Source organism: Camelus dromedarius, chromosome 9 (assembly GCF_036321535.1).
Source record: "Camelus dromedarius isolate mCamDro1 chromosome 9, mCamDro1.pat, whole genome shotgun sequence".
NCBI lineage: Eukaryota > Metazoa > Chordata > Mammalia > Artiodactyla > Camelidae > Camelus > Camelus dromedarius.
The window spans coordinates 32094260-32115739 of record NC_087444.1 but is presented as its reverse complement, the minus strand read 5'-3'; the positions used below and the strand labels follow the sequence as shown (position 1 = coordinate 32115739).

The 21480-nt window shown below is 37.1% G+C and overlaps 1 protein-coding gene across 2 annotated transcripts in view; it reads right to left on the bottom strand.

The window, feature by feature from the left end:
• Positions 1 to 21480, bottom strand: part of SF3B3 (splicing factor 3b subunit 3) — a 43999-nt gene that overhangs the window by 8595 nt on the left and 13924 nt on the right. The window contains exons 9-18 of one of the 2 annotated variants that reach the window (XM_010990285.3): positions 17930 to 18095; positions 15443 to 15538; positions 13134 to 13206; positions 11170 to 11197; positions 6670 to 6821; positions 6212 to 6367; positions 5302 to 5457; positions 4481 to 4624; positions 1725 to 1847; positions 891 to 1045 (exon numbers count right to left, since the gene is read on the bottom strand). In XM_010990285.3, the coding sequence (XP_010988587.1) occupies positions 891 to 1045; positions 1725 to 1847; positions 4481 to 4624; positions 5302 to 5457; positions 6212 to 6367; positions 6670 to 6821; positions 11170 to 11197; positions 13134 to 13206; positions 15443 to 15453 (998 nt within the window). In that variant the 5' untranslated portion in view covers positions 15454 to 15538; positions 17930 to 18095. The remainder of the gene's footprint in view (positions 1 to 890; positions 1046 to 1724; positions 1848 to 4480; positions 4625 to 5301; positions 5458 to 6211; positions 6368 to 6669; positions 6822 to 11169; positions 11198 to 13133; positions 13207 to 15442; positions 15539 to 17929; positions 18096 to 21480) is intronic. The other variant, XM_010990284.3, reaches the window with a different exon arrangement.

Here is a 21480-nt window from a genome sequence, read left to right as displayed (position 1 = left end):
GATTCATGTATCAAGAGGCAAGAGTTCCACTGGGAACTGTCAAAAGTTATAACTAGGACATGAATGACACCAGTGGCATTAAAACCCACCCCCGCAAAAAAACCTTGAGAAGTCACACTAAATATGTTATTTTCTATCTTGCAATATATATAGTGCTCACTCTATCATGATCACTATAAATAATCTGTCAACCTGCAAAGGCCTAAATAATTATACTGAGGTTAAAATTTAAGATTTAACAATGAAAATGACAAGACAGAGTGAGAAAAGATTACCAGTGACGGGGGGAGGGAGCAGAGGGATCAATCTTGGATTAACAGATACACACTACTGCATATAAAACAGATAAACAACAAGGACCCAGTAGAGGGAACTATATTCAATTTCTTATAATAATCTATAATGGGAAAGAATCTGAAAAAGAGTATGTATGTATAACTGAATCACTTTGCTGTATACCTGAAACATTATAAATCAACTATACTTCAGTAAAAAAAAGAAAAATCCTGCCCAGAAGATTCTAAACCTTGGAGGTTCACAGTGACACTAGCATATTAAAAGTTCTGAGACATTACCACAAAAAAAAAACAAAAAAAAACAAAAAAAAACCCCACAAAACACCGATTCAATGCCTGCTCTAAAACTAACCCAATGACATGTATCTGGAAAACAAGAATTTTAAATTTCACAAACTGAACTACTCTGCTGAGTATTATAACTTGGCCCTGAAAGTCTAAACAGAAGCTAAAACTCCCGAACACCAAAACTTGGCTACCAGGTACTTATATCCTGAGCCAAATGAAGGTTTCAATTGCAACACACTAGCCACACAGTGAAAAGTTGGCTCTTTGCCAGTCTCTCCTTGGGCTTCAACTTTGGGACTCTCTCACCTCAGGGTATTGGTGGAGATGGCCACAATGCCCTCAGGGCACTGTTCTGAGGCGAAGCCAGATGCAAATTCCAGGGTCTCATAAGACAAGGGGGTGAGATGGAAACGAGATTGGTAAGAATAGCTCAACCACGAGCGGCTTGACATGGCCAACACCTGAGGAAATAAAAGCATCTCCAATAAACTTGGGAAAAGCTCAAACACAGTATGCTAACCAAACTACCCTAACCCCAAATTTTAGTCTGTACAATATCCCAAGGAATTTTAGAAACCTAAAAAAAAAACCTTAAGAAAAAGATGCCTAGAGAAGAGGCACTATGGCTTAGTATTTGCTAAGCTATTGGCTACCAGCCAGGTGATCTACTCAATCTGAGCCTCAGTTTCCACAAGTGTAAAATGGGAATACTATCATAAGGCCAGCAGAGCACACACCACCACTAATATTCTTAGTTACAAAGGACACAACACTTCCCAGCCTCTTTCATATTACACAGTAAGCCATGATATTGACACCAGGTTGCTCATGGGTAATGGTATCCTACATGGGAGGTTTTCAGCTTTCAGTCCATTCCATTTGCTCAGCCTGAGGACAGAAGGCATCAATATTCTGATTCACCCATTACCAAATCATGGCACAGTGCCATGAAACTCCAGTTAAGCTCTGCATTAAGGAACCAAAGACTTCCCACATGAGGGAAACTAATCAAAATAGAGCTAATGTCTGACCAACTATAATACTGGTGAATTAATCAGAGCAAATCTCACACCAAGGGGACTTTTCTCAGCTGATGCCACTAACATCAAAACATAATGCCTGAGCCCTTTCATTACTTACGGCCTCCTGGCCTTGCATCCGGACACGAAAGAGTTTCACAGGACGGGATCCCAGATACCTAGTACGGGTGTCAGATAGATCCCCAGTGACAGGGTCCAGGACAGTTCTCAGCAGCACACCATTCTGATAAAAAAGGAGAGGAATGGGTAAAGCCTATATACATAATGGAAACTCCTTTAGCTACTTTATTTCAGAGCAGATGGAAAGAAATGAGCAGATGGTTTAAAGAATATGCTAATAATTCATTCATTCTCTCACTAAATCAAATAGTTGTTAAGCATTTACTGTATGAAAAGTACACTTATTTTTCACTGTATATACTTAAAAAAATTTTTTTACCATGTATGTTAAACTCTTGTTTATAAGTTTTAAGACATATGCAGTTTAAAATATCCATACCCACTGTGGTGTCCACATACCATTTCCCTTAAAAAGAATAAGAATCCTAAGAGAAATAGCTAATTCAGGTCTGGGGTAATAATGTTCCAGATATGTGTGGGCCATTTTGTTGTGTCAAAGCCCCCAAAGATAGTGGGATCATGTTAAAAAGGACAAAGGAGCCAACTTCAAAGGGGAACTCCCACTCATCTAAAATGTGGCAATTAAACATCCAAAACAAAGACTGCAATAGTTGGAAGCACAAATATATAAAAATCTGCAAGTTCATGTTAGTTAAAAAACAAACAAACAAACCAAAAAAACCACTTCCTCAGTCCTCATTGAAGACTGCTATGGCATCAAGTCCTTACTCGGAAAGTAAGTAAACAAAGGGAAAAAAAAAAGAAATTTACCTTTCCCTGTATTAACTGTATTTCAGGGTAAGCAAAGATATGAAGAAAATTTTGTCTCTAGAGAAAAGTTTCAGCTAATTAAAGGAAGAATGAACTAGAAAATCATCATTTCCCATCCCCCAATGACATAATGCATCTAGGCAATGTGTATCAATGGCTGTTGTTAAGTAAAAGAAGCTTTAAAAGAGATCATTTAAAATAGATACAAACATTCAAACATCACTAAAAGTAGGACAACCAGACTTCATATGCCACCTGATGTGATGTAATAGGAAGCAAATGGCATCTATATAAAATATTCTTGTCCCTCACCTCCTCCCCCCAAAATATCTAAATCTGAATCTAACCAAAGTCTTGGTCTGTGCGATCCAATACTACAGCCATCAAGCCACACGTGGCTAGTCAGAATTGAAATGTGCTGTTAAGTTCAAAGTACAAAATACCAAATTTCAAAGACTTAGTTCTCCCCATACTTAAACAAAAAGGGAGAAAACATAAAATACCTTAATTTGTATACTGATTACTAACTGAAATGGTATTTTAGATATACTAGGTTAAATAGAACATTAAAATTAACTTCATCTGTTCCTTTTTTGTGGCTATTGAAAAATTTAAATTACACATGCAGCTTGCATTCTATTTTTAATGGGTAGCATGGTTTAGGTCTATCCACTAGTTTGTAGGAAATACAGAGAATAAAGGAACATTAATCACACAAGGAATGACTGCCAAATCCAGAAGATGGGAAATTCCACAAGAAAAATGATCTGATTTCCTTAAAAAAAAATTTTTTTTTAAAGGTTGGGACAGTTATTAAAAGAAACATAAAAAGATAAGTCAAGCAGATAAAAACTAGGGATAGCTTTATGTAGATCCTGAGTAGAGCCAAAAGTAAAAACATTTTTGGAAAAAGAAAAAAAGGAGGAAAACTGTAACACAGAAGCTATCAGATGATATTAAGCAACTGTTAAAATTTTGTTAAGCATGATAACATTAGGGCCTTAAAAACACACACACATCTGTTAGAGTCACATTCTTAAATATTTATAGATGAAATTATATACCATATTAGATTTGCCTTAAAATACTTTAGGAAAAAGAAAAGAGGAGGAAAATAGCAACACTGATAACCGGTGACAGGTACATGGAGATTCATTACATTAGTCTAACTCCTGTGCATGTTTGAGAATTTCTAAATTAAGAAGTAAAATTAAAAAGTACCTGGGCTAGATTATTTACATGTCTGAGTAAATAACCATAAAGAAAAATGAAAAGTATATGGTCAAAAATCTGACACTCTCTGATCCTTAGGTTCCGCTTTTCATGACATGAAGAGCTCAGCTGCTTTGACAACAGGGAACACCTATGGGTCCTTTACTGCTAACGGAGCCCATTATGAACTGTGAGGCCCTCTATATCTGTGGGTTCTGAATCTGTGGATTTAACCAACCATGGATCAAAAATATTCGAGGAAAAAAAACTCCAGAAAATTCCAAAAAGCAAAACTTGGATTTGCCACACATGCACAGCAATTACTTTTAAGAGTTAATGTACAGAAGAAAATGCAAATACTATGCCATTGTATATAATGGACTTGAGCATCCTCGGATTTTGGTATCCAAGGGGGGTCCTGGAACCAATCCCTCAAGGAAACAGACAGACTATATTAGTTTCAAAAGCTGCATATTGAGAACTATAGACGACTCTTAAGGACCCCATCTAGTTTTTGCCCCGGAACAGTTATCACAAAGCAATTTTACCAAAGACTGCTTATAAAAATACTCTTTTCCAGCCCTGATTTCATCTAATTAGACTTGAAAAAAGAGGAACAGAGAGCAGCACCATTCACTTTTCATTAGGTGGGTAACTGAAACCTTGGGCACCAAAAATGCCTGTACTGAACAAAGGAATTAAGAAAATAAAAGAAGTCCTGATACCAACAATGTGAGCTTCTGGATCTCTTACCTGTAGCCCAATATTCAGGTATAAGAAGCCAATAGAGCCCCTCTCACCCAGCTCATCCTGCTTCTCAGTCCCACCCATTTCCACAATACACAAGGACTCAGGCTGGGCTGGAAGAGCCTGCATGCTTAGAGGTTGCAAACAGTCCTAAAGGGGAAAGAGACAAGAATAAAACATGGTAAGTGACCATTTGGGAAAAAACCTAACCAGAGAAACCCAATTCTAGGAGTGAAGAATAACTTTCTTGTGACAGGGAAAACCTGAGGAGTGAATTATAAATAGGTAGTGGGCTACTAGTTAAACTGAACCTTAGAACAAGCTCTAGAGAGGATCACGCTTTCCTCTTTTTGTAAAAGTGGATAATGGTAAAAGTAAATAAGCAAAGGGCACCTCAAATATTAAGATCCTCTTCTGTAAACAGTCTTGGGTTTTTTTTTTTTTAACTAATAAAGGGAGTCAAGACTTACGTCGAAGAAGCATTTCATAGTTTTATTTCATCAAGTGTTTTTTGGGGGGCAGGGAGAGGAGTGGTAATTGGTTTACTAATTAACGGAGGTACTGAAGATTGAGCCCAGGACCTCGTGCATGCTAAGCATGCACTCTACCACTGAGCTACACCCTCCCTCCGAATTTAGTAGTCTTAGATCTGCATCTCTCAAGCACTGTAGAAGACTTCTGGGGTGTGATGCTACAATAATCAGGAGAAGGAAAAGGTATAGATTTCAGGGTCCAGTCCAGCTGATCTCAGAGAATAACATCAGGAAAGGACCAGGTGCTCAGGTTCCAATAACTGGAAGATCCTTGAAGTCAAGAGTGACACTCACCGAGGGATCCAGGGAGATGATTCTGACAGTGTTGTCCACCAGCCCCACAGCCAGGAAGCGAGACCGCTGCTCTCCAGGGGGCACATTGGCCAGACTCATGCACACCACATCTGCTGACATTTCCTTCCGCTCTGTGTACTCGTTCAGCTGTCCTGACTACAGGAATGGAGATGAAAAAAGGTCACAAGCCACTCCAACTCACCCCCAAGCCCTGAACCTGGGGAAGAAAAGGGGGCTTGTTAAGTTCCTTTTGGCTTCCTCTCACTCTTCTTACTATAATCAATGACTAAGAATTTCTCTACTTGAGGTTCCAAGACTAAACTCTACAGTATTTTGCAAACAGCAAGCAAAATTACTGACAAGAGAATCAAGAGACCTTTGGCAATATAATGCACCACAAATTTCCTAAGCCAATCTAGCTCTCAGGAAATGGAAATATATAAAACTGTTTATTTGTTCATGAAAATATTCTGGGTGAAAGAGAATTCAAATAAGGACAAAAAAAAAACTCAATCATACGTAGTTAGACTATACAGTTGGCCATATCCAGAGACATCCTGAGACCATTTAAATTAAGTATACCTAACATCCTTCTATATATAAATGTAAAATAAAATTTCCGAAATTGACTCAGATCGTAGATTAAATGTATGGCAAATAGTTGGTAGAAAGTACGAGTGTGAAGGGCAGAAAAAAGTGTTTCATTGCTAAGATGGGATTTACTAACTCAAATTAGAATTAAAGACATGAAAACATATCCACCTTCAACCCCCATGAAAAGGGCTTTTGGACTCTTTCCCTCCTCAATTCTCTTTCTTGTGAATATTTAATCTAGATATCTGGATTGCAACTCCTATCTTCACCTCTGAACCCTACTGTAAGTCCCACAGTAAAGGGTAAAATAACATACGGGATCCATCTCAAAATAGACCAGCTCTCCTCCTGTTAGGGCTATCACCACTTGTCGCTGGTTCACTGCACATTTCACAATTGTTTTCTTTCCAGGAGTCTTCCACTCATTGACTCTCTTGTCTGCTCGTATGTGCCGAATGCCATCAGGATACACCTAGAGGCAGTAACAGAAAGAAACCTGACTTTAGCAATTTGACTTATCACTCAAGCATGACCCTGACACCTATCAGACCTGTCAGATCTAGAGGCACTGCATTTGACGTACCAGCTGGGTCAACGAAAAAAAGAGTTAAGAGGGCCCAGTCAGAGTTAACTTCAGAAAAGTTCATATTTTGCAACATCCACATCAAAGAAGTTTGTAGCATCCAGCTTTATGTGAACCCAACAGCCTATACCATAATGAGATCAAAAAAAGGACAAAGGTGAGCAGTTAAGCAGCTCTCTGAGAATCCTCACCTGTACCAAGGCATCATCTCCTAACAAGGAGCAGGACAAGGTTGGGGTAGTGCCCAGAAACCCAGAGTCAGTCACTTCCTCCACAGTCTCTCCGATGGACAACACCAGTGTGGCATTCACGAAAGACACAATAATGTAGGCATCAAACTCATCTGAAAAAGGAAAAAGAAAGAAGTTGGTTAGCTAAGAACTCATTAGTTACAAAGCCAAATGAGACACACTAAGTTTTCTCTTCAGAAACCTTCGAAGGCTCTTCTATGTGTAGTCATCAGACACACAATCATGTGGAAAACAGCATAGGATGATCCAAAAGGTAATTGAGGGTCGTAATAGCCTACAGACATACTTCCTTAAATGGCTAAACAGTACATAGATTAGACATGCCCATATCTAATACCTCTGCAAGCTAATATTTTCTTGAGACATTTGCTAGAAAAATGCAAGAGGACAAAGCAAGAGGAAATTTTGAATACTACAATATTTGTACATATTGAAGCTAGAGCCTGTTTATTCATGCGAGATGCTAATCACAATCCATTCTTGAAAGATACTCCCTATTACCAAGAAAGGTCTCCATCTTCTTCCAAAAGAAGCTTATGGGGGAACACAAGACCTAACGAACAAAACAGAGATTAAGCCTCCATGAGACTAAGTCTTTCTAGGGTTGGAAACTGAGATTCCCAAGATGTCCCAATAGGAGTGATGTATAAATATTGTATAACCATGAAAGGGATGAGGTAGTTGATGTTGTCAGCCCTTTGACCTCTCTAGTTTTTCACATTTAAAAATGTAACTATTCAGTGGTCATGAGGATTTGCTTTTTATTTAATAAAATGTATTTGGATAACAAACACCAATGAGTTTCTCAAGGAGGTCATATAGGCAATCCCCAAAGTTTCTCATGCAGATCCCAGTTAATCTATTTCTCATACATTCCACCCTACAGCACAAAACAGCTTCTGTGTCTCATATCCAGCACGATGTTTGGCATAAAGCTTGATAAATGCTAAATAAAGGTATATTTGCTTTTTAAAAAAGAATTAAGATTTTCCTACTTAACATTTGAATTTTCTGTATCAATTCCCCTCTTTCTGTCCCCTTCACACAGAAATCAGGCAAACATGGGACAGAATGACAAGTAGACAAGGTACTAAAATTGGAGTGGCTACCTCACTCTTAGCAGAAGTTGCTAAAAGACCCTGCTAGCCTAAGCCCTTGTTAGAGCTCAATGCCATAGGTCTGATCCATCCTACCCACATCAAGGACATAGTTTGGATTTTTTTTTGGAGCATTTTTATTTTTTAGTACCATATCTAGTGATAAACTTTTCTTAAGAATGATATACTTGGACCATTCTTTATTTTCAAAGTTTTGCCAGCCAGATGAACAAGATTTCTTTTCTTTAAACTGAAGTATAGTCAGTTTACAATGTGTCAATTTCTGGTGTATAGCATGTTTGTCATACATATACATATATATATTCGTTTTCATATTCTTCTTCACCATAAGTTACTATGAAATTGAATATAATTCCCTGTGCTATACAGAAAAAACTTGTTGTCTATCTATTTTATATATAGTAGTTAGTATCTGCAAATTTTGAACTCCCAATTTATCCCTTCCCACCCCCTTGCCCCCTGGTAACCATAAGTTTGTTTACTCTGTGAGTCTGTTTCTGTTTTGTAGATAAGCTCATTTGTCTTTTTTTTTTAATTCCACATACAAGTGATATCATATAGCATTTTTCTTGCACTTTCTGGCTTACTTCACTTAGAATGATTATCTCCAGGTCCATCCATGTTATTTTTTTAATGGCTGAGTAGTATTCCATTGTATAAACATAACAGCTTCTTTAACCAGTCATATGTCGATGGACATTTAGGTTGTTTCCACGTCTTGGCTATTGTATACAGTGCTGCTATAAACACTGGAGAACATGTATCTTTTCAAATTAGAGTTCCCTCAAGATATATGCCCACGAGTGGGATTGCTGGATCATATGATAAGTCTATTTTTAGTTTTTTGAGAAATCTTCAATACTTTTTGCCATAATGGCTGCACCAGACTACATTCCCACCAACAGTGGAGGATCCCCCTGATTGTTCATCAGCAATATTGAGTATTTTTTCATGTGCATACTGGCCATTTGTATGTCTTCACTGGAGAATTATCTGTTTAGTCTTCTGCCCATTTTTGGATTGGGTTGTTTGGTTTTTTTTGTTATTAAGTTGTATGATCTGTTTATACATTCTGGAAATTAAGCCCTTGTCAGTTACATCATTTGCAAATATTTTCTCCCTTTCCACAGGTTGTTGTTTTGTTTTGCTTATGGTTTCCTTTGTTGTGCAAAAGCTTTTAAGTTTAATTAGGGCCTATTTGTTTATTTTTGCTTTTACTTCTATTGCTTGAGTAGACTACCCTAGGAGAACATTGCTAAGATTTATGTCATTAAATGTTTTGCCTATGTCTTCCTTCTAAGAGGTTTATAGTGTCTTGTCTTAAACAAAGTCCTGAAGCCATTCTGAGTTTATTTTTGTGTATGACGTGAGGGGAGTGTTCTAACTTCACTAATTTACACGTGGCTGTCCAGTTCTCCCAACACCACTTGCCGAAGAGACTATCTTTTCTCCATTGTATATTCTTGCCTCTTTGTCTAAGATTAATTGACCATAAATCTGTGGGTTTATTTCTGGGCTCTCTATTCTATTCTGTTGATTCATGTCTGTTTCTATGCCAATACCATGCTGTTTTGATTATTATCAGAGCTCAGTGCCATAGGTCTGATCCATCTCACCCACATCAAGGACATAGTTTGAATTTTGATTGCTCCAAAGGTGGTTCAACTGAACTAAGATTACTTGTCATTTTCAATAGAATCAGTGTTCTTCACAGCAAAAAGGGCCAGATGAAAATGTATTAATACTGGTATAACCTATATTAGCATTCTGACCTATTAGCAGAACATAAAATCAACTTGGTGGATTTCAATCAGCATTTTAAAATAGAAATATAGAAATAAATGTAATTTATGATAGTGCTTCACACATAGTAAAGGTAAGTACTGTTTTGCAAAACTTTTGCTTCAGTTAATAATATCTGTGTATATCAACTGGGTGGCTGAAAAAGTTAAGGATCAAAGATCTTTCCCGATGGTTGTAATCTAATGGCTACACCAGGAATCCAGAGTAAGGGTTCAATTTCCAAATTAGAAGAAGTAACACTAGACAAACAGTTGATTTTAGATTATTTTGTTATAAGTGTCAACATGTATCACATACCCTGGGGACACCTTATAAAATGGCTTTTTAAGACCACACTGTTCACCACCATAAAATATTGAGTACAGATATGGTTATCCCCAAAATGGTATCTTAATAACTTACAACAAAAACCCAACATCAGTCTTCACACAACAACAAACTTATAAGCTTTACTCCAGCCCTAAGTTTTTGAACTGGAAATTTTTGGTGTGTAAAAACAACAGGAATTGCTTAATTTTAACGTTATATGAATATTGTGTCCTTTCCCACATTCTCAACACTGAAACCTAGTATCTTAAAAAGCTCTGCCAAAGCAAATTAAAGCCAAACAACAAAGGGCTCTAACTGGCCAAGATTCTGGCCTCTTCTTGCAGTTAAGGGGAAAGGAGGGCATCCAGGAAAAAAAAAAAAAAAAAAACCAAAATCATACATTTTAAACTTGTATGTAGAGAATGGGGGGAATGAGGAAAAGGGCTGCTTAAGTTCCTTATCTTCTCTTTGACCCAAGGTCCCAAATTGCTCATAAAAATAAAGATGCTCGATGGACTGTGAACTATGAGTATCTATGTTGTCTTCTTCCAGAGGCTGCAAGTTTCATCTAAAAGAACATGAGTTCATACCTCAGTGAAGAATCTATCAGTGTATGAGGATATATCTTTGTCTGTTAAACAGGACTTCCATCTGTCTGAGCAATGTGTAAGCAGCCCACAGAAGAGGGAATGCTTTATTCTCTTTCCACTACCTTAGTATCTCAAACTCAACAAACAGCCCACTCCAAATGGTAAAGGGAGTGATCATCCAGATAATTTAGGCCTCCAATATCTCATTTTCACTTTATATTCAGACTACTCAGTCCTTGTCTTGCCTCAGCACAGTCCTGATTATACTCAAAAGAAAAAGAGAAAAAGGGGGACTTTCTCCAGGGCCTAATCTTTCAGTCACTAAACCTGGAACATACAGAAACTCCAAGGGAGTATAAAGTTAAGGTTTTCTAGCTACAGCTCTTTCGAAGTAATGAAAGACAAACTGATTATGTTTCACATCCTGTGGGAGAAAGTAAGAGAAGCTGATTCCTGCCTCAGACTACTCAAAGATGGGTGTGCACCTAGTGCACATGGACAGCCAACTGCAAAGTTACCCTCTGAGAGATGTTATCAGGGCAGCCTCAATATTTTGTGCAGTTCCCTCTCCCTGGGTAAACTCTAAGACCCCATGGTAGACCCTGGCAATAGGTACACACCTGTGGTGATCAGCACCTTCACAGCCACCTGTGGAAGAGAAAAAAAGGCTTGGTATTGGTAGTGTGCATCACCAAGTACCAGCCAAAGTTAGTAGTTGCCTGGAAGACTGCAGCATGTGTGGACATGTGGAATGTTCACTCAACAGTAACTTAGGGTATCTGAAAAGAGAATAAAGAGAAAGAACCTGACCTGGTTTTGTGGATGACTGCCCAAATTATAGTTTCTAAAGAGTAAAACTTATCAGGTTGTAATTATTCCCTAGATTTTGGTATTTAGAGGAGAAAACTTTTCAGCTACAAATTCCATCATGCAACATACTGCTTATCACTAACTTATCAAACATCATCCCAAAACCCTTTCCTGGTTCTTAAACACGTCTGTTCCCTCTTCTCTAACCCTTCCTGGCAACATGCCTCTCATCACATCAGAACACACAAAAGTTTTGTATACTTGTCTTCTTTTTTAGATGGCAAGTACTCTTAACAGTGGGGATCCTATCTTAATTACTCTGAGTACAAGGTAGACACTTGAAAGACAGCAGGCTGAAGAATACTAAACTTATCCAAGAACACCAGCAGGACCCAGACTCCCATTGCAAGGTTAGTCAAAGGAGCAGTGGATGGGGATTCAGGAGACAGGGCTTTCAGTCTCTATCACCTAGGTGTGCTATCTTGGGACAGTCAACCCCTGTGATTTTCTGCCTTCTTCGTAAAAATGAGGGGTAACTTTTCTTCAAATACAAATCTATTTTACAATAAAGTTTAATAATTAAAAACAAACAAAAAAGAGGAACACATTAGGTTTTATCTCAAAGGTTCTTTCTACTTCAGTTTAAGCAAAGTTTTCAAGACCCTTACTATCAACCAACCAGCCACCAAGCCAAACGTGAACATCAACACTGACCAGTTTCTTTATGAAGACATTATGCAAAATGGGGAAATCTTTCAAAACCAAGCATCTAATAATTATCTTCTTCTCAGCTTAAACGAAACTAATTTCCTATTCACTTTTTTCTTTTTATTGAACTCAGATTGGATTCCAATCCCTACATGAAAACAAAATCCATGAAAATGTGTATTCTACTAATAGGTTTCCCTCCTACACATTTCCTAACTCCCTTAATTTGTTCCATACAACCAAAACATCTAAATATCAGAAAGATTTCCAGCTGCTTTCTTGAAAAAGCTTTGTATACTGGCCAGTCCCACATTCCTGAGGGAATAAGAGAAAAATAAAGTCTAGGAGTAGAAATGACCTACAACCCCAAAGAATTAAACAGAAAATGAGAATTGAATTTTATTTCTAAGGGACTGAAATTCAGTTGTCACAAGACTTTCCTGTTGTTGCACTACTACTCATTTTCACATAACTTTCAAATTTTTAGGATGAGGTGACCATTTGTATTCAGGAACTCAGATTTCCTCTTTCCTCCATCCCTTCTTTTCCACTCACTCTAAAATTCTGATTCCATTCAATCAGTCTCTGCTTTCCTTAAGCACATACTCATCCACTGAGCAGGACTGACTAAGCTTTACAAAATCTCTTAATACATAGAATAACACCCTCAATTCACTGTGATTTCAGCACAAGAGAAAACATGGTTGAAGAAAAATGAAGCAGCAAAAACTTCACCTCTATACCATACCTCTTACAGATGGAAATAATATCTTAAAGATGATATAGTCAAAGAACATGACACATGGCAGAAATAGCTCTATCTATGATACTAAAGTATATAGGTACTGAATATTAACAGCCACCCTACACACCCATTATCCATGTGTACAAATAGTTACTGAAGGCATCCTGACTGCAAGAGCCTCAAAAACATGGTATTGGGCCAGATTCTAGTATATGGTGCTAGATGAAGTGATATAGAAGTATTATGAATGCAGCTTCTTAAGCCTTCTATTGTCAATGGCACCCAGACCCTCATTTCGACTGTTAGGAAAGGACTGCTTACCTTCAATGTGCCGACGCACTGTCCAGACAGCATTGGGGTTACCAGGTAGCTCTGAGACAGCCATTTCTGATACCTGACAGAAGAGACAAACCACATATCCAGTGAGTATGAAACTCAGCTCCTTGCTCACAACTACACAAGCTAATACAGTTCCAATATGGCAGGAATCACACTGTATATACTAAATTAAAAGAATGGAACCATCCAGTCAGAAAGTACGTAAGAACCAAAATGCAAGAGGTATTAGCAATCCCTGTAAGACTTCAACAAGCAGCAATAGGATAGTTGTTGCATCCAAACCCACACAAAAAAGTGAACATGTGGGAATGAAACAGGCCTTTTAAGTTAGCATCCCATTTCTTTCTCTCACTCCCATAAGGCCAAATTCCAACTCTCTTCACAGAACAATTCAAATGTTACATCCTTTAGGAAAAATCTTCCCTTATCCTCTTGGCTGGCAGTCATCTCCTCTTCCTTCTATAAGCTCTTACAGAAATCACAATCACCACCTCTTAGGATACTTACATAAAAAGTGATCTGAGGAACTGTTTTGTCCTTCCTACTAGATTTTTACACTCCTTAAGGTCAGAGTCAAGAATCCTCTGAATGTCCTACTGGTTCTTAAACAAGAACTCAAATGATCTAGAGGGGAAAACTGGGTGTGGGTTACACATGAACTGTCCTATACTGTCCTTGTAATTCTTCTGTAAATCCAAAACCATTCTAAAATAAAAATTTTATTGAATATTTCTTAAATGATCTAGAGACAAAAAAAATAAGCAGCCTAAAACACTGTACCTTTTATAGGAAGAACTCAAGTACATATGTGAAAGGTATTACTCTTTCGCTGGTTTACTGATGTAATAATAGGAGTACCTGATCATGGTACAGGAGAACCCTAGAAAGCTTCATCATCAATAAAATGTAAATGTCAGGTATACTACAGTCTATACACTGAATGTAGTATCTGACAGTGTCCCTGCTCAACTGAGACCATAATCTAGCTAGACAACAAGGTTCAACAAACAGACATAAAGGAACACAGCAATATTCAAGAATTTGAAAATATTTTTTATATATAACAAAGACTTTTTTTTATAGAATTAGGAAAAAGTGAGAGGGGGCAGGGGCTCCAAAATAATGATTCTTAATTGAATCCTTTATCTTTTATACCGTACACAAAATTTTCTGTAAATGCATGTATGTATTTTTTGTGTTGAGTACTTGCTTTCATTCATCAGCTACTCAACAGGATCCAATGAGCAGTAACTAATCAAGAACTACTGGTCTCAACTGCATTCGAATCATTGAAAATTGGGTGATCTGATGAATGCCAAAATATTCATTTTGGCAGAGTTAAAATGTTTTTGAACAGCAATATCAATAGCTAACACTTATTGAATATTGAACAGTTACCATATGCCAAACCTTGGTAACTGCTTCCTATGCGTTCTCATTTAATTCACACAACAATCCTTTAAGGCAGGTGCTGTTATTAAGCCCATTTTACAGAAGAGGAAACAAAAGCTTAGTGATAGCTATTTAGTAGTAGTAGAGCCAGAATTCAAAACTGAGGTCATCTTGCCAGTGTTCCAATAAAAATTAACAAAAATAGGCAGTAGGCCTCTAAGAGCCTGGAATTTGCCGACCCCAAGCTCTAAAAGCAAACTGTCACAGGAAGCTTTATTTCACTCCTAACAAAATCAAGTCCAGGGCACTTGCTAAAAGGCATCAACACTAGAACCATGATGAGAAGAGGTTATGGGATCTGAGAAGATAATTTTGTCCATATTTTTTAGGTGTTCATATCACCCAGAAAGTCCAACAATAAAGGATTCATTAAATAAATTACGACCCACCTACTATGGAGGTTTATTGCAAAAACATTAAAAATAGTATAACTTTAGAGTACACAGTAATAAGGAATAAATTAAGTAAGATACAAAAATATATACACAGTATTAACAGTTAAAAATATAAGTATCTAAAAACTTTGAAATAAGACCTAAAAGTAAAGGGAGTAAAACGTGCCATGCAGATTTCCTAATGAAATTGCCATGAACCTAGAACTAATAAAGGTGTTTTTCCCCTTTTATCTCCATTTGCCAAATTTTTCAAATATGCCCACTGTGCCAACATGATAAGAATAGGAAATGTACACTCTAAACTGTATGGAAATAAGGGAGGAAGAAAACATTGTTTCACAGAAACATTAAATACATTTTTAATCTCATCAGAATAAAGCCAAAGGTTGCGTTATCAATGCTTCCCTCCGAACTCTGCAGATGATCTAGAAATTTCAATCTTACCTCAAGTCCATGCCTTAAGACTCTCAGAGATGACCGGGGTCCCCTACCACAGGCCACATACAGCTGTGGAGTGTCTTCATTGGCCAGATCAGCTATCTGCAAGGAGAAAGTTAGGAGGGAAAATGTCTGCTTGTGATAATTCTCCGCACCCAAACCTGATTATTCTCAGGGAGACAAACCACTTTTTAGTAGGTAGGCTGTTTAGTATATTAGGCTGTAAATATTGCTACAGTTTCTGGGGATATGAAATGAAAAAGACCCAACATTCCAAAAAGCAAGCCAGTCTGAAGCAAGTTTTACCAACAAAAAGAGGCTTATATTGCTTCTTGAGTTAATGAAGTATTTTTTTTTACAGTAAGTGAAGCTGTTATATAACAAAGTAAAACTTTGGTGTTTCCTTCCAACTAAAAATACAGATAATAAACTATATGATCATTATCTGTGACTCTGTCACCAACATTAAAGTTTACAGATACCGCCAATTATCACTTCTCTCATCACTACTTCAAAATTGTATTTTTTAGACCTGCTGTTAGAATGCACATGATCACAGTTACCCTATCTACAGATGTTCTTATGATTTGTCTGATCAACTAATGGGTAACTTTGCACCTGGTTGTTTGCCACCAAATGGGGAAGCCATGTGTTCTTGTACTAGTAACCCAGACATCTAGCTGCTTTCCAGTACTATTAGAGGTCAGTTATTTGTATTTGTAATTTTGTCAAGCTGTACAACTCAAATGAAAATTTTTGACTGCCTGTAAGGCAGTGCCGCCTACTGTAACATGGATGAACAAGCGGCTTGTGAGCGTATACAGCCTTCACACTGATTTCTTAAAAAAAAAAAACTTAACTCACCTATTTCAAAAGCATCTTGTTATTTTAAAGCCCATTACAGAAGCACATATATTAATTTTTCACAACCTAAAAAATTACTTGCTATCTTGACAATCGTGTTTATTACTATAAGAGGGGATCCAGATGACTCATCAGGCTAGTAGAGATACGTAGCAAAAAATGCTTACAGTACTGCTAAAGATACCTGAACTTCCTGTTCATTTTATTCTTGATCTACAAACTATTTACACAATTATTTCCTCAAATTCCAATGAAAACAGAAAAAAAAAATTACTAATAACCCAATTAGGAATTACTCATACTTATTTTCTACTGCCCTTAGAACTAACCCTTTCCCAGGAAGAAGGAAAAGCAGTTAATTTCAGAACTGTTCATTTTGCCAGGAAGAGTGACTGATTGCCAACCTGAGTCCCCAGCACACAGTTAGCAAAACTCTCTCTTACTGAAAGTATAATCATCTAGACAAGGTCAGGTGGTACCTAATGATCACTGGAACCCAAGGAATCCAGGATACACTGACCTGATAAAATTCCTGTTACACTTGAACACCAGTAGTGGGAGACAAAAATCCCCATCCTGGGCCACCCTGGGTTCCTAAAAAGGTTCTGTTACTGAATGATCCTAGTGTCTCTGGAGTATTTTAAGGAGGAAATGAGTGTTAAAATGAGATAAATATAGGAATTCATAGACTCTTCAGTGATAAAAGGTCTATTTCAGAATCCCGTGATGAGGGCATTACATTAAAAAGAAAAACACACATGCTTATAGGTGCAGAGAAAATGCCTGGAAACAATCACTGGAAGCTGTTAATCGTGAAGGATTGGTGCAATGGAGGGTTGAAAAGACTGGGGGTAGGATTTTTTCTTTTCTTTTTTTTCCCCCTCTAACAAAAGATTTATTGGTCCGTGGTCATTAACTGAGAAGTCAATTTAACAAAGAGAGCCTCAGTTAACATTTTTGTGTCAAGTAACATGCGTTTAGAACTTCTCTGGAGAGAGCACAGAATGAAACTCTAATCACGAGTGAGGAATATTTAATTACTGCCCGCGTTATTGAGCCAACAAATATTTACTGTGCACTCAACTCAGCGTGCCACTGTCTTTAGAGGATACAAAAATTTATGACTCCTGATTTTTAAGACCTAATATTCTTCGAAAGATAAAACATGTTTGAAAAAAATCTCTAATTCAGGGCTTTATATGCCAACTGCTAGAGGTGTACCTCAGTCAAAGTTCTAAAAAAGGTGAAATTCCATTCAACAAGGCCAATGGGAACAGCTTCAAAGGGAAGCAGAACAGAGATGGGCTGGGCTTCCCAATAAAAGAATCCAAATCTTTCACCATGGCCCAGGATTTTTTTTTTTTTTTTTTAGCTTTGTACAATCTGAATTTTTATAAAACAAGACTTTTATAATAAAAAAAAATTAAGCCCTAGGATTTATGTGATGGTTTTTAATCACCCAAGTACATTTAGCTGCTTCACCCTTAACACTGGCAATTCCACAGACATGCTGCTAAACCTAACTCTTAAACTAGACCTTAATTTAATTGGAGTTAAAACTTTAAATTCATTCAGATTAAAAAACAGCTGGCTGGCACTGCTCATTATAGTGACTGAAAAGACCCACACCTGGCAAAACAAAATGGGAGAGAGGCTGTCCAACTCATCAACCAGCACAAGGTTTTTGAGTGGTCTTGGCTGAAAGAAGAATGTGTCTCCTTCTTCCAGAGGCATGGCAGATGAAAACTCAGGTTCTTCATCATCATCTCCAAGATGTGCAATTTGATATAAGTAACTGGGGAAAAGCAAAAGACTTTAGTTAAAATGCTTTGTCTTATGTACAACATGATAAGTATAATTAACACTAATATGCTATATATGGAAGCTGTCAAAAGACAATAAATCCGAAGAGTTCTCAACGCAAGGGAAAAAATTTTTTTTTCTATTTCTTTAATGTTATACCAAATGAGATGATGGATGTTCACTAAACCTACTGCAGTAATCATTTCATGACATATGTAAGTCAAATCATTATGTTGCACACCTTAAACTTACACCCATGTATGTCAATTATATCTCAACACAACTGGAAGAAAAAAAGCAAATAGCATTTTTAAAAAATTTTCTGTCTGAAGATGTTTGCCATCCAGATAATGCTCATAAATCACTTTATGCTGAGTCAGCATCTATAGTTTGAAATCTCTGCTTATCTGAGTGAGCTTTTCTACTTAAGAGCAGGGGCAAAAAATGTAAGACTATTGAATTCAAACTGGTACAGTGACAAGAAGTTACAGCATACAGTGGTTAAAAAGCACTGAGCCTCTACTAGAGTGCCTGGATTTGAATCCTAGTTCTGCCCCTCAGTTGTGTTATTACTTTATCTCTCTGTGCCTCACTTGCCTTGTTTGCAAAATTGAACAATACTTCCCTATAGAATTCAATGAGTACTTAGAGCATTACATCGCATCTAATAAGAACAATTTTTATCAAATAAAATGAAATATGGATAAAGGAAATCCAAAGAAAATCTATAACCACTTCCCATTTTAACCATTAACCAGGCCAAATCTAACAAAAAAAACACTGATGACTTTGTAAAAGTATGCAGATAATATTATTCCTAACAACGAAACATAAACATATCCAGAAATAATAAGCAACAAAATCATCTTGCTTTTCTGTCTGTCCTCTGGCTCTATAAACTGATTCAAACACAAAACACACACACACACACACACACAAAAGAGAGAGAGAAAGAGAGAGAGAAAGGAATTTAGGAGTAGATAATCTGTAACAATATACCATCACAAACTGAGTATGCAATGAGCCTACTTGTGGGAAGCAGCTCAATTAAAATAAAACACTACACTGCTGCTGGTCATGTTTATTCTTTAAGTAATATAGCAAACTTTCAATACAAAGCACTTTGAACAACCGAATGTAGCTTTTTAGGAGCAGGATAAATGATTAAATCAGGGTCTCAAATAAGCCAAATAAACATCAGCATTTAACTTTGGTAAACCCATCAGATTCTATGCTAAATTATGGAAAAGCAAGTAGTTGTTATCCTTGAACGATTTACAAATGCATCGAGAAGACAGAATATAAAAAGTTAAGTAATACAAACTCCTTATTCAGGCAAGGTGTCTATATACAGATGATAAAGATCACCTGTCAAAGATACCTTCCCTGTCTAGTAACTGCTAGATAACCAAAAGGATGCTGGGTTCACTATCTCTATCACAGGAAAGGTTGCTCTGGTTGAATCAGTTTCCATGACTATAGTGCTATGCTTCAGAGCAGGAACTCTGGAACCAGGTGGTCTAGGTTTTAGTCAGATTTAGTTGTGTGATCAAATTTCTTAAATTCTGTGACACCAGTTCCCTAAACTATAAATGGGATAACAACACTGTTATAGAGTATGTTACTCATTAATATTTGTAAAGTGCTTAGAACATAGTAAACGGTCAATTAAGTGTTTGATGAACAGGTTGCCTTATCAGTTAACACCCATAGTACATGTTTCTGATATCCCAAATCACCACTCTTAAGTCTTCTAGATTTCAGCAGCAGCAGTAATGGCTAATTTCTCACAAGCTCAAACCCATCTCACTCTGATAAATATCCCATCTGTGCATTGTAAGCTTTCTGGCCTCTGCCCCAAAACATCTATTCCAGGAGAGGATGCCTGAGCAACAGAAGGTGCAGGAGAGATCATGCCCCCAGGAGTAACTTTCAACCCAGGAGGGAGAGGAGCTGGTGTTAACCTCCAGGCGGCCAATTTCAGAGGCATTCTGCATGCTTCTCAGCAGGTCTTGACAGAAGCCAGTTTCCATAGCCCACAGCAGGAACCTTGGCAACACACCCTTAATATTGGCTTGTCTTCTTTCCCTACCTCTCCCCACTGATCTCTCACTCTTGCTTCCTGCAATTACCTCCCAGTAATCTACCTGGCACCTTAGTCCTTTTCTCAGGCTTTGCTTACAGGAGAACCCAAGATAAGACAATATAAGAAAAGCATTCAGAACAGTGCCTGATACATACAGACAAGTACTCAACAAATGTACACCACTATTCTTCAGAACAAAAGAAATCACTGTCTGTATTAAAAACTTTTAGAAGACTTTATAGACTATAGGGATGTGTAAATCCTAGCAAACACACTATCTGCACAAGGTAATGGGCAAGAAGATAATACCTTATGTCTGCAGCTATAGCCTTATCAGTACAGGTTATTATGTAAGTTTTTAATGTCTGCCAATCTACTAGATGAAAAAAATGGTACCCTCTTTTGATTGGCATTCCTTCAATTATGAATGAGCTTAAAAATCTTTTTACATATTATACCTATAGACCACTGGTATGTCTTTTACTGTGAAAAGCATGCTCAAATCCTGTAACCATTTTTCTATTGACTGAACTGCTCATTTTTATTCAATGATTTTCAAAAGCTTATTAACTCTCCCTTTGTCATGTACCGAAAAGAAAAAAGGTTCCTCACACTGTTGGTGGGAATGTAAAATGATACCATCTTTTGAAAGACAATTTGGCATTCCTATCAAAATCTCACCCCACATACAGGAATTTTAACTATGGCTTTATTCAGCTAACGTGCCAAGATATACCCACAAAGTCCATTTTAGCACTGTTTATAATAGCAGAAGTACAAACCACCTAAATACCCAGCAATAGGGGATATAGCCATAAAATATTATGTAGCCGGTAAAAATGTATACTGTACACCAAATGCAATGTATGGGTCTTGCTAATATTCTGATCTGAACAGATCAACTGGAGAAATATTGAGACAATAGAGAAATCTGAATATTAACTGGCCATTTGATTATATTAATAAACTATTATTATTTTCGGGAGGTGTAAATAAAGTAAGATTTGTCATGGGTTGGCCTTTGTTGAAGCTGAGTGATGGGCACATGCAGTTATACTGAATAGTGTTATTCATTAATTATACTATTCTCTCTTCCTTTGTGCCTGTTAGAAAATTTCCATAATGAAAAAACAAAATAAAAATTTTAAGTGAAAAATAAAGACTCATTGATACAGAAAGTTTTTTTTAAGATGTACTGCTTTTTTGAAAAAGTAAACTAATAGTTTTTTATAGAATGTTTCAGTTCTCTAAACTAAAACTACATATACATGTTAGAAAGTAAAGATAATGG